Source organism: Hylobates moloch, unplaced genomic scaffold (assembly GCF_009828535.3).
Source record: "Hylobates moloch isolate HMO894 unplaced genomic scaffold, HMol_V3 SCAFFOLD_12, whole genome shotgun sequence".
NCBI lineage: Eukaryota > Metazoa > Chordata > Mammalia > Primates > Hylobatidae > Hylobates > Hylobates moloch.
In genome coordinates this window covers 14,466,644-14,480,417 of record NW_026652287.1, presented here as the reverse complement: position 1 = coordinate 14,480,417, position 13,774 = coordinate 14,466,644, and the positions used below count along the sequence as shown (strand labels likewise).

Here is a 13,774-nt window from a genome sequence, read left to right as displayed (position 1 = left end):
TGTTGCCCAGCTCTGCCCTGAAAAGATACTTTTTAAAGTCTCCTTTTTTGGTTCAACATGAACATCTCTTGAAAAGCAAAGTAGGATAAGAGGCTGATGAGAAGCTTAGACTAAATATCCCACTGGAAACGGGTGTATTTGGCGACCTGCTCTTTCCCACCATGACTTAAGCATTTACAAACCCCCATAGGGATTGGCACGATATACTGTTCACTGCCCAAACCTCTTGTGGAAAACTTAGGAAAACTGGATTGTTCAGGTAGAAGTGAGTAACTGTACATAGAGAAACTAGGATGAATTATAGGTCAGTGCATCCCAACTTCAATGTGTTAGGTCAGTGGGGTCTTGATAAAATGCAGATTCTGTTTCAGGGGCTTTGGAGTGGAGGCTGAGATCCTGCATTTCTTTTTCTTTTTTTTTTTATTTAATTTTTTTTTTTTTTTTTGAGACCAAGTCTGGCTCTGTCACCCAGGCTGGAGTGCAGTGGTGTAGTCTCGGCTCACTGCAACCTCTGCCTTCCATGTTCAAGCGATTCTCCTGCCTCAGCCTCCCAAGTAGCTGGGATTGTAGGTGGGAGCCACCGCGCCCGGCTGAGATCCTGCATTTCTAACCACCTTCCCCAGGGGTCGCTGATCCTGCTGGTTGATTGCTGATACCACGAGTCATTACAATGTCAAAATAGAAGTCTGTTTCCCAAGCACTTACACTGAGCCAAGCATTACATAAATATATTAGAGCTAACTTTGCAGGCTGATGGTCCAGGGCTGAATCCTGGCACTGTCACAGATTTAATTCTGAGGTAGGGTTTTCTCATTTGGCAAGGGGATGATACAACCTACTGCAGAGGGTAGATGTGACATGAGAGGAGATAATGCCTATAAGTTGCTTCACAAAGTAGCTGGTTTACAGAGTGAACACTCAGGGATTGGGAAGTTTTAACCTCACTGAGTTCCTGCAGCTCCCTTTGACCTTGGGGGTATCACTTCTGATTTTTTTTTTTTTTTCCTCTCGAGACGGAGTCTCGCTCTGTCACCCAGGCTGGAGTGCAATGACGCGATCTCGGCTCACTGCAAGCTCTGCCTCCCAGGTTCATGCCATTCTCCTGCCTCAGTCTCCCAAGTAGCTGGGACTACAGGCACTCGCCACCATGCCTGGCTAATTTTTTGTATTTTAGTAGAGATGGGGTTTCACCGTGTTAGCCAGGATGGTCTCGATCTCCTGACCTCGTGATCCGCCCGCCTCAGCTTCCCAAAGTGCTGGGATTACAGGCGTGAGCCACTGCGCTCGCCCTCGCTTCTGATTTTATAAATGGCAGAGGTGGCTCAGAGAAGTGGAGTCATTTGCTCACAGTCCCTCAGTGAGATAGATAGCGGTTCAGCCAGTGTCTGTCTCACTCCAAGCATATTCTCTTCACCACCACTACTACTGACTCTACAGATAACATAGATACATGTGGTGGCACTAAGTGACTCACAAAATGAGGCTAATGGATAAAGTCTGTGTCTTCTAGAAGGCTATTTTCTGGTAGTTAGAAAGCTGACACAGCTTCCTCGACTTTCCCAAGGTAATGTGTTGAGATGGAGGGCCCCTAAATAAAGGTAACAATTTGACAGGCTGGTTTTTGACTCATTGATTTATTTAAAGACAGGGTCTCACTCCAGTTGCCAAGGGTGGAGTGCAGTGGTGCCATCACGGCTCACTGCAGCTCAAATTCCCAGGCTCAGGTGATTCTCCCACCTCAGCCTCCTGAGTAGTTGGGACTACAGGCATGTGCCACCTTACCTGGCTCATTTTTGTATTTTTTGTAGAGATAGGGTTTTGCCATGTTGCCTAGCTGGTCTTGAATTCCTGGGCTCAAGCAATCTGTCCGCCTTGGTCTCCCAAAGTGCTTGGATTACAGGAGTGAGCTACCACATCTGGCTTTTTTACTCATTTTAAAACCCTAAGATACATGTGGTTGTACTATATAGGAGCAGTAAGTTTCACGTGTATGCAATAGATGCTAATGAGTAGCTACTTGGGTGTCAAGACAAGAGGAAGAGGCCTCACACAAATATCCGGAGAGGGAGAATGGAAGAGGTGACCTGGATTTTGGGCAGTGTGGGCCTTTCTTCAAGATGTTCTTTCCTGGTGCTGACATTGTACGATCAGGGTTTTTTTCGTTTTTTTTGTTTGTTTGTTTGTTTTTTTTTTAGACGGAGTCTCACTTTGTCCCCCAGGCTGGAGTGCAGTGGCGCGATCTTGGCTCACTGCAAGCTCCGCCTCCTGGGTTCATGCCATCCTCCTGCCTCAGCCTCCTGAGTAGCTGGGACTGCAGGTGCCAACCACCACGCCCGGCTGATTTTTTTGTATTTTTAGTAGAGACGGGGTTTCACTGTGTTAGCCAAGATGGTCTCGATCTCCTGACCTCGTGAGCCACCACGCCCGGCCAGAATCAGGTCTTTTAATGTGCTTGAGGGTGCAGAGAGGAAGGCTCGACTGGCTCGCTGTTTATTGCCTTCCCTTCACAATGGCCAACTTTAGCTTTAAAGAGATTAGTGCCTTTATTCCTACTCTGATTTGGCCTCCAAAGACCTAGCATTGATTCTTGTGGATTTATTTATTTATTTATTTATTTTTTGAGACGGAGTCTAGCTTTGTCACCCAGGCTGAAGTGCAGTGGCGTGGTCTTGGCTTGCTGCACCCTCTGCCTCCCGGGTTCAAGCGATTCTCCTGCCTCAGCCTCCCGGGTAGCTGGGACTACAGGTGTGTGCCACCACGCCTGACTAATTTTTGTACTTTTTAGTAGAGACGGGGTTTCACCATGTTGGCCAGGCTGGTCTCGAACTCCTGACCTCAGGTGATCTGCCCGCCTCAGCCTCCCAAAGTGCTGGGATTAAAGACATGAACCACCGTGCCCAGCCCTAACATTCATTCTTATTCCCCTCCCCCACAAACCTTAGGTGCTCTTCTGTTACCACCGCAGCATTAATTTGCGTCAACATTGATGGCGCCCTCCATCCTGCTAGAGAAGGGCATGATGTGTGGTAGGATTGCTCTGGGCTGCTAGTCTAGCCTATGGGACCCTGCCCTGGTTTGGAGGTAATTGCCAATCTGCTATAATGTTTACTCTGTAGTGGATTTTCTTTCTGCCACTTATATCCCATTTCTTTTTAAAGAAAATTTCCTTTTTAAATTTAATGTACATTTAATTTTTTGAGACAGGGTCTTGCTCTGTCACCCAGGTTGGAGTGCAGTGGTACGATCTCAGCTCACTGCAACCTCTGCCTTCTGTGCTCAAATGATCCACCTCAGCCTCCCAAGTAGCTGGGACTACAGGCACCTGCTACCTAGCCCAGCTAGTTTTTTGTATTTTTCTGTAGAGATGGGGTTTTGCTCTGTTGCTCAGCCTGGTCTTGAACTCCTGGGCTCAAGTGATCTACCCTCCTTGGCCCCCCAAGGTGCTAGGATTACAGGCATCAGCCATTGCACCCAGCCCTATATCCCATTTTTTAAGGATGCCCCTTTGAATCACTGCAATCAATATTTTTCCCAGTAGATAAATATGAGTTTGTTTTAATAGTTAAAGTGTGTTGCATTGAAGCTTTTACTGCTGTTGTACACTATAGGCAGGTATGCTGTTGGAAATGAATGAATAGGCCTAGAGAAGTGCAGAACAAAAGGCCAGCCAGTAAACTGGTAATTGTATGTAAATTGTAGGTAATTAATTTATCAAGAATATCTCTCCAGAGGGACTGTGCTGTAATGACTCTACCACCTAGCATTGCTTCAACCTGAACTCCCATTTTTTAGATGTTGGAATCTGCTCCCTGTGGTGAGGGGGGGGGGGGGGGGTGCCTGTAGCCATCAGGTTTCATAGTGAGTAGAACAGGAGGATATGCACTATTAAAGGTCATATTGCAGGGTGGTTTGGAGAGGAGTTATATGCCTAGTCTTGTTGCTTGTTTGATGTTTTTTCTCACATACGCTCTCCCAAGTCTGCCTTAAATGCTTGATGTTTAATGTTAAAATAGTATCTCCACTGAAGCAAACCTATGAGGAGACGTCTGGATCAGAGAGAGTTTCTAATTTCAGCCAGTTGGAGTTTTTTTTATGGTTGGTGCATGATGTCGGAGAGGAAGACTGACTGAATCCTTGCTCAGGTGTCTTCTCTGGGGTTGTCACACTCCAGGGTCTGAGCTTCAGCTCTGGAAGTTTGATTTTTGTCAGTGTAGCCAGATTGAGCATCTTGGGACTCTTAGAGTCCGAATCATAGGAGATTGATGGTAAAACTCAGGATACCAGCTCATTGCTTACAGTGAGAAATAGAACTTCCAGGCACACTCACACTCGGGTTGTCAGACTCCATCCTTCTATGAAAAATCCACCGTAAAAGCCAACTAGGCCAACCTGGCATTGGAGCAAGGTGACTTAAGTGGATAATCTTACTATGTCTGTTGGGGCTGTGATACATGTTGATCACGTCCTCAAATCATATCTTCCACCTGGGCCATTGGCCAGGACTGCTCCCTCTGTTTCCTCTTTCCTAGATGGAGATGGAGACATGCTGATAAGTTTTAGGGGACTCTCCAGAGTCTCTTCCTTCTGCAAAGTAGTCTTTTGGATAAAATTAATCGGATTGTTGCTGTGACCAGGCTAATAAAATAGATTTTTTTTTTTTTTTTTTTTACCATTTCATAAGAATTTGATTATATTTTTTGGTTTGTAAGTGATACAGTTATGATTTTCAGTGGCCGTGATTGGCCTTTACTTGGCTTACATCCGTCATGCATTGTCCACCCTCCACACTCCCCAGTCTTGGCAGCTTGTGGAGCAGAGCACACTCAGTCACTCTCTTTGGTGGACAAAGCATTCCATAATGTTCACGGGCTATGTGCTTTTTCTTTGGTCCTCTCTCAGGTTGGGTGAGCTTCCTTTATGCTTTATTTTCCAAATTAGGTATCAAGGTTGCACAGCTTCACAGTTGACATCAGCTGCTTTCGACTGTGTAACTTTTTTTCAGCTCTTTGTGCCTTGAGTTTTAAAAAGGATCTTTGTATAGTTTTTTCCTGCCTGAAAATATAATAATAAAAACTAGCATTGATAGAACTCCCATTATGCCAGGCACTGTGCCAAGACTTCACACGTATCATCACATGTAACCCTCACAGCGCACTGTGGAGGAGGCATTATTGATACTTCTATTCTCTAGACGAGGACATGTGAGATATACAGCACTTACAAACCTGTGTTAGGTCACACAGCTGTTGCAGGGATTCAGACGCACGTTTGTGTGACACTCCAGCTCTTAACCATGGTGCTGTGTCACTGGCCAGTAACTAACTGGAGAAGGGTGGCACCTCAGCATAGGATAGGAGATTTCTTTTAGGGAGAAGCCTTCACCGCTTGTTTCTGGTGTGTGTGTGTGTGTGTGTGTGTTTATACTTCCAAGTACACTTTTATAAATATTCATTAATTAGGTATTTGGTTCTTACTTTACCTCTATTCCATTCATAGGAAAAGAAAATTTAATAGTGCCCATTTAAGAGCAACATGCAGAAGCCTTTTTTAATTTTCTGTGGCACATGTATGACATGCTCTAAGATCCTGCACACTGCTTGGTAGAATTCCCTGAAGCTGCCCTGCCTGCTCTGCTGATTCTGTGCATAATCACAAATTAACTTCATCCCATGATCAGACTTGACCTCATCTACCCGTTCTGCACAAAACATTATGCACCCCTACGGTGCCAGACTATTGCTAGGTGTTGGGGTGGAATTCAGACATCCAAAGGGGTAGGTAATGACCTGTACACTGTGGCACTTGGTCTACTTGAGGTTTGTATAGATGCTCTGGTTACTTGGAGGATGGAATGAGTCTCTGCCTTTGAAAGCTGTCACAGAAGGGAGAGAGTATTGAACTAACTTTCAAGGGGTATTATATAGGAGTTTGCTGGGCAGAAAAGAGGAAGCTAGACAGAGGACAGCCATGCAAAGGCGTGAAGGCGTAAGGTCTGGTGCCCTTGGGTAACAGGATAGCTAAAGGCTTGCACACAGTGTAAGCATGAATGAAGAAGAAGGGAGGAAGACCAGAAATGAGGCCTGGCTTTTATCCTGTGGAGAGTGGTGAGCCATTGAAATATTTAGTAAGAAGATGGCCGGGTGTGGTGACTCACGCCTGTAATCCCAGCACTTTGAGAGGCTGAGGAGGGCAGATCACTTGAGGTCAGGAGTTTGAGACCAGCCTGGTCAATATGGTGAAACCCCGATTCTACTAAAAATACAAAAAATTAGCCGGGTGTGGTGGCGCATGCCTGTAGTCCCAGCTACTTGGGAGGCTGAGGAATGAGACTCGTTTGAACCTGGGAGGCGGAGGTCGCAGTGAATGAAGATCGTGCCACTGCACTCCAGCCTGGGTGAGAGAGTGAGGCCCTGTCTCAAAAAAATAAGAAAAGAAATATTTAGTAACGAGTGATACGCAAAACGATCTGATTTGTGTCTCAGGAAGATCACTTTGAGGGACAGGAGGATGGACGGGACATGGGAAAGACCACTGAAGGCCATGGAGGTAGCCAGTGAAAGGATGAAGAGATGGAGTGGAGGCGGAACCAACATTAGTTGGTGAACCTCATACCTAGATGAAGGAAGACAAGTCACAGATGACAGATTTGTTCTCGCATGGAAGGAGGGATAGATTGGATGCCCCTGAGACACAGGAAAAGAAGCAACCTTGGGAGAGGAAACGAGGAGAACTGAGTTTTTGTGGGGCATGGAGAATGTGTGGTGTCAGGTATCTATTGCCATTCAGAGGGATGTGTGGAGCTAGAATTGGTGATTGCAGATTGGTTGGGATACAGTACGAAAGGAACTGACTGGACCCCAAAGATCATCAGTATTCAGGGAGCAGACAAGCGAAAAAGGACCCGGAGGAGGCAGGTTCACCTCCTTGTGCACCACGGCTTGGGAGGGGCTATTTGAAGGCATGGGGAGTCAGCAGCAGTGTGAGACCACAGAGAGGAGTGAAGAAGAAGGGAAAGAGGCTTTTATTGTGAGCCCTCATTGTATCATCTTGATAGTCAAGTAGCTACAAAAGGTTATAAAGAAAAAAAGTCCGAGTCTGTAAATGAAAACTTCATACAAAAATGTTGGCACTGAGGCCAGTGGCCTCTAAAAGAGCCTTTCATACCAGTGGGCTTCGGCACACCCACCCTCCGTGGGAACTGCAGAAATTAGTCAGCTGAGATGACCTTCAGGTTCCTTCCTATCCCGAGAGCCTGTGACTCCGGGCTTCTTAATTTGAAGGAGAGGAGGAATATCCCCTAGGTTTTGAGGGTGCTGGAGAGATGCCCACAGTGGCTGTAATGCTTGATGGTAGGGCTGCATTTCTGAGAGGGGTGCACACTTAGGGCAGCTGGTCTGAATCTTACAAGCATAAACGCTTCTAAAATCTAATGGGGTGTCTGGCTACGACCATGTGTAGAACAAACACCCCCAATAAAACAGTTCTGATTGGGTGGCTGGGGGGCAGATATTCTTATACTATAGAAATTCTTACTTCAAGTGGGAGTTGGATAGATTTACCCATTCCATTCTTGCCACAGATTCTATGGAGGTGAAACCTATCATGACCAGAAAGTTGCGGAGGCGACCAAATGATCCTGTCCCCATCCCAGACAAGAGGAGGAAACCTGCTCCAGATATCCATTCACATCAAGCCTTAACTGCCTTTCTTTCTTAAGACTGTGGAATCCTATGTTTATCTATTTGCTAGGGTATACATGGCCGTCGTCCTACAGAAAATAGTAATGTTTAACTGGAAAGCATGTGTTGAATGTTTGTCCATGGGTTAGGGGTTGCTCATTTTATCATGGGAGTCCTCATTTGCTACTGCTTTTGGTGGGAGAGATGTATAGAGTCGTGATTTGGAAAGGTGTTTTGCATGCAAAGTTCAGCCTGGTTTTAATGCTAACGTCAAGATTCAGGGGCATCTGAAAACTTGATGTGCCTTAATTTTTTCACCTGTAATTTTCCACCTTCCAACTGTAAAATGAAGGCAGTAATATCTACCTTTATGTACCTCTGTTATCTATGTCCGTAATATAGTGGATTGCAAACTTGTTTAAATTAAAGCAAATGAGATTTCAGTCAGACATAAGGCAGCCCTTTAATCATAAAAATGGTAACGGAAACAGGAAAGATGGAGAAGCATTGTTTCTGTTCCTTTCGAGGAGATGGTCCTTTCGAGGAGATGGTGAATACCTGTCTGCCCAAAATGGCTTAGTCATTTGTGTGCCATCAGGAAAGGGCATAACTTGAGGTTGCTTCTCCTTCACAACAGGAGTTAAGTTGCTGAGGGAAGATTAGCCTTACCTTGGGTGGGTGGGTGTGGAAGTCTTTAGATCTTTGGAACAAAAGCGCTTTATACATTCATGATGAAATTCTTATCTTACTGTTTCCTTTGCTGTGTTATTATAGATGCCTAATGAAGCTCATTCCACCTTCTCATCCTAGCAGTGAGGGATGTGAATTCTTTTATGTATTGAAGTACCATGACATTTAGTAGGAGAATCATAAATTTCTAAGAAGCAAACTGTTACTGTAGAAACATCATTTAACAAAATCACACTTTGTAAATTCTAAAATACTGGTACCATTTTGTTGATTACTCTTTGCTTGGAAACTGTACTTTTCACATACAGTCCTTTAACTCTCAACACCCCAGCTCAACTATTTGTTAACAGATGAACAGATCATGGAGGATCTGAGAACATTAAATAAGGTACGGTTTGACTTTTTTGATTTATTTGAAAACTCAGGCTTACGTGGTTTTCTGCTTTCCTTTGTTAACATGTTACTTGTTAAATCATTATGATACCTTTGACACCTGAAGTTGCACCTGAAATTATTTTCTCTAAGATTTTTTGTTGTTGTTCTTCCTACAGCTTAAGTCACCCAAGAGACCAGGTGAGTGCATGATGTGCTGGCATTTGTGCAACCTTTTTATCATGTTGTTGGAAAAGCATGTGAATACCTGTCAGGAAATTGTTGCAATTTTCAAAAATGAAATGTTCATCATTTGCCTAAGAGTAGTCATCACGAAAACTGAAGGGGACCTTAACTACACCCGTCCCTGATTTCTTTTTTTTTTTTTCCATAACCCCTGCTTTGTTGTTTTTATTTTTTTCTTAGGATTTATCATAAAAGAGACATGTGATTGATTGATTGATTTTCTTCTGTGTAGGCATCAGGCATAAGATTTAAGTATACATCCATTTTTGAAAATGAAACCAGAAGGATTTTTAAGTATTACTGGCTTTCTAAAACCAAGTCCTAGGCAGTTCTGCTCCAGTGGCTTTTCATGGCCTGACTCTGGTAAGGCATTCGAAGGCTGCTCTGACTCGCAGTTCATAGAAGAGACGAACCAGCTTAGTATTCATAGTTGTTCCTTCCAGAACAGCACTTGAGATCATCAGTGCTAGTTGCCAACTAGAATTCTGAATTGGTGACATCTTTTTTTGTTTAAAGCACCGTGATTACTCACACATCCCTCTAATTACTGAGTCTTGTGGAAGAAAAACAAGAGTCTTCTTTTTCTAGGTAATATTTTCCTGGGGGCCACTGCGGTCCACAGAGACATCCTGACCTTCTGAGGCATGATGGGGAGGGGGTGAGGGAGTTGTGTGAGTGTAAATTTAGTAGTTCTTGAAATGATTCCCTTTTTTTTTTTTTTTTTTTTTTGGATTACGGAGTCTCGCTCTGTTGCCAGGCTGGAGTGCAGTGGCGTGAACTCGGCTCACTGCAACCTCCGACTCCCAGGTTCAAGTGATTCTCCTGCCTCAGCCTCCCAAGTAGCTAGGACTACAGGCGTGTGCCACCATGCCCAGCTAACTTTTGTATTTTTACTAGAGATGGGGTTTCACCATGTTGGCCAGGATGGTCTCATTTGTTGACCTCATGATCCACCTGCCTCGGCCTCCCAAAATGCTGGAATTACAGGTGTGCGCCACCGCACCCTGCCGAAAACGATTGCATTTTTAAGAGATTTTCATAATACTTGCCCTTTGATCACCAGGGCTTTAGTCCTACTCTAAGTGACCTTAAGTATTTTCACATTTGACCTTAATCTTCCTGAAACTCAGGTGTCTCTTCCATTTGATGAGGCTAATCTGCCTTGCCTACTTCCCAGGGTTGCTTTGATGATCCAGTTTAGATGGAATATACAAGAATTTTGCTGAAATCCCATGCATTACACTGTAAGGGCTCAATGGTGATTATCACCACATTCTGATAGTGTTTCAATTAAAGCATGTTAACTGGTAGACTTGCATGTGTTTGTTACATTCTTAGTCACGTAAGTATTGGTTTCCTCCAGCATCTCCATCCTCTCCTGAGCACTTGCCTGCGACACCCGCGGAATCTCCAGCCCAGAGGTTTGAAGCTCGGATAGAAGATGGCAAACTGTACTATGACAAAAGATGGTATGTTATGGGAAAACCTGGACTACTTGTAAGAGTCTCATACGAACCACTTGGAAAGAGGGCTGGGGCTATTGTAGTTATTTCAGAGCATGGCTGCTGCTAAACTTACATAGTACTAAAAGTAGAAATCCATTTAAAAATGTATTAGCAGTCATTTAATCAATACTTCGGTAGATCTTTGAAAGCAGCGTTTCCCAAAACCATGTTCTGCTCCCCTTCCTTCTCCGTTCTGCTGTCTCTGTAGTAGAATTTACAGGCTGGTATCTTGTGTGGTGCCCCTGCCAATTCGGGCTGGGGTGTATGTCCCCCTCTGACCCCTCTTAACTCTGCTCCTGTGTGCTAAAGTTAATAGGTGCTCTTCAGATTAAAGGATTTTGTGGTCAAATCAGTTTGGGGGATGATCATGTTAATTAAGATAAGTGGGTTTCTCCCTTGTAGTACCCTTTGGGTCCTGTGATATGCTAATGTACACTGTGAATTTCTAAGATGTTATTAGATGTTTTTTTGATGCCACATACCCTTTTTTCTTACATGATCCTGCTGCAAAAGTGGTCAAGGACACTTGCTTGGGGGAACTGTATCCTAAAACATTCCTAGTTTGTTTTTTGTTTTTTGAGACGGAGTCTTGCTCTGTCACCAGGCTGGAGTGCAGTGGCATGATCTTGGCTCACTGCAAGCTCCGCCTTCCAGGTTCAAGCGATTCTCCTGCCTCAGCCTCCCGAGTAGCTGGGATTGCAGGCACCCGCCCCACTCCCAGCTAATTTTTGTATTTTTAGTAGAGACGAGGTTTCGCCATGTTGGCCAGGTTGGTCTCGAACTCCTGACCTCACATGATCTGACTGCCTCGGCCTCCCAAAGTGCTGGGATTACAGGCGTGAGCCACTGTGTCCTGCTGCATTCCTAGTTTACATTGAAGACTCTTTGAAACCTTCAGACCACCTAGCATTTTTCATTGGAAAGGTAGTGGCAAAACAGTATGAAAGAACCTTAAAAGCTCATACTTTTTTTCATTCAACAAACATTTCTTCTGTATTACGCGTTCTGCTAGGCGTGAAATGGATACTGCCATCATTTCTCAGGTCTTTTCATTCTGATATATTTCTTTTTATTTTTTGTCCATATGCAGGCATACTCTATTCATTTAAGGCATAGTGGACATACTTTTGCTTTGCTTTTCTGTTTGGTTATATTGAGAATGTTTTTCTGGGTTACTGTAAGGTGTCTGTAATTATCATTTATAATAGCTATATAATGACCCTTTGAGTTTCAGTATCTAACCAAAAGTTCCAAAATTGCGTAATGATTATTTATTTTGAATTCTTAAAAAAACCCAGCGTTGTGTTAGGTTGGTTACTTGATAATATTGTACTTGTCAAAAATGCTTAGGGTTCTAGTCACGCCCAAAGTAGATGATTTCCACCTATTAAGTTGCAGTGAGTTAATTACCCAGTAGACGCTGGAGGCTCGCTTTATCTCTAAGGCTGATCTTGATGACTTCTTCCCCTTTGAGTTGGTTTTCTTTGGCATTCTTCTGAAAGGTCCCTTTGTGTTATATCTTAACATCATGTCTCAGAACACATCGCCACTAGGTGGCAGGCTCTAACAGCTTAACACTGAGAAGGGCAAAATGAGATGAAAAATGTTTCTAATAATGAAAACCAAATAACCTTTAAAGATCAAGCCCACACATAAGAACCATCTTTGAAAATGATGAGATTTATCACTAACATTTTTACGGATCTATGAGTCTTAAAGCCATGTGATATTTCCAGTGATGTTCATTTTGTAATTGTGTTGCTTTGAATCTTCCTCTTTCTAAGCTTAATCCTCAGACTTTATGAGACATGTCTTGAGGGTGAAAATGCAGTAAAATAAAATTCTTGTTTTTTTAAAGAAAAGATCCACAATGTCTGGTGTTTCCTAATGTAAACAAAATGATCAGGTTTGATTTGTTAGAACTCCTAAGCATTTTGAAGGCATTTTCACCATCTTTCTTACATTAGCAGCAGAGATTAGAAAATAATGTCACTGGATGCATTTTACTTTTTCAGTGAAATTGAAATTGCTTATTCTCTTGTTAAATATACTTTGAGAATATTGTTTTTTCTCTATTCTGTATACCTCTCATTTTTGGCCTTGGCAGTCAGAGATCATAATGCAGTTGTTGAAGGTGGGTCTCCCTCTTCCCCAATGACAATTGAAAAGTGTTCCTGGGAATACTGGCTGAGGTGTTCACTGGTGCAGAGCCAGCCTCTCCCATCTCACCAGGCTCATGTTTGGCTTTTGTATCAGTTTGGAGGTTTCGTTTTTCTTTCTTTGGCAGACGTGGCCTGTGGCTGAGAGGTCAGCTACATTGCTTTATGCTCTTCACAGGGGGTATGGAGTATTTTGGTGCAGCCGTATTTTTGGCAGAAGATGTCTTGCTGAGTTTTAAATGACTTCAGCAAAACAAATGAGATTCAGGCATCGCATCTTGGTGTGAATACTTGCCAAGCTCCCTTTCATTTTGAAATATAAAGATCTTCCCTTTGCCTTGGTCTTATCCTGCTTTTAAGGCATTCTGTATCATGCTATATAAATTTGCCTCGCATTTTGATTTGGACTAATGATCTCAAAAAAATACTGTGAAAAAGTAGCTGATATTTGAAAATAACTAATTGATGGTACAGGTGGACTTCTGTTTTTCTCTCCTGGTTTTAAATCTGGGGCTGCCTGTGAGTCAGAAACGAAGCCACCCACTTGCTCAAGTGCATTTTCCCCTCCAGCCTTCACTTGACACAAAAGACTTAAAACAGTGAATATTTACCAGTAGCATTGGGACTTCTTGAGGTTCTGTAACTGTAACGTGGACTCACTTATTGGGGAAATAAAGTGTTAATACGAGGATTCTCAGTAGGATACAAAATTAAATTAATTTTCCTACCTCCATGCCCCACTTTTGTGTCCACCTTCTTAAGAAATTGCTTTTCGAAAATAGCACAGTAGTGGTAATTTCTAGTTTTGTTGGGTTTAATAGTAGAGGTTCAAAGCTTTAAGAACTTAATTGTAGAGATTCCCAGGTCAGAATTTCCATTAGTTACAAAGTAATAAAGTCAGTTTGACATTTGGGGCTTAGTCTTTGAGGCTATTTAAATATCTTTTTTCAGCAGCTGAGTTGCAGCTTGTAAAACAGGTTAATTGGCCAACAAAAAAAATAATACACATGTTTACTACCCTATTGATGTTGCTTCATAGCACATTTTATATCTAAACATATTTTTAAATTTCTTCCCCCCCTTTGATTTTTCTTTAGAAGTTAAAAAGTAAATTTGTATGTTA

General features: G+C 43.1%; 1 protein-coding gene across 2 annotated transcripts in view; it reads left to right on the top strand.

The window, feature by feature from the left end:
• Window positions 1–13,774, top strand: part of SUDS3 (SDS3 homolog, SIN3A corepressor complex component) — a 44,003-nt gene that overhangs the window by 18,279 nt on the left and 11,950 nt on the right. For both annotated transcript variants that reach the window (XM_058425234.1, XM_058425233.1), the window contains exons 7-10: window positions 7,580–7,666; window positions 8,687–8,757; window positions 8,921–8,942; window positions 10,351–10,456. In XM_058425234.1, coding sequence (XP_058281217.1) covers window positions 7,580–7,666; window positions 8,687–8,757; window positions 8,921–8,942; window positions 10,351–10,456 — 286 coding nt within the window. The remainder of the gene's footprint in view (window positions 1–7,579; window positions 7,667–8,686; window positions 8,758–8,920; window positions 8,943–10,350; window positions 10,457–13,774) is intronic.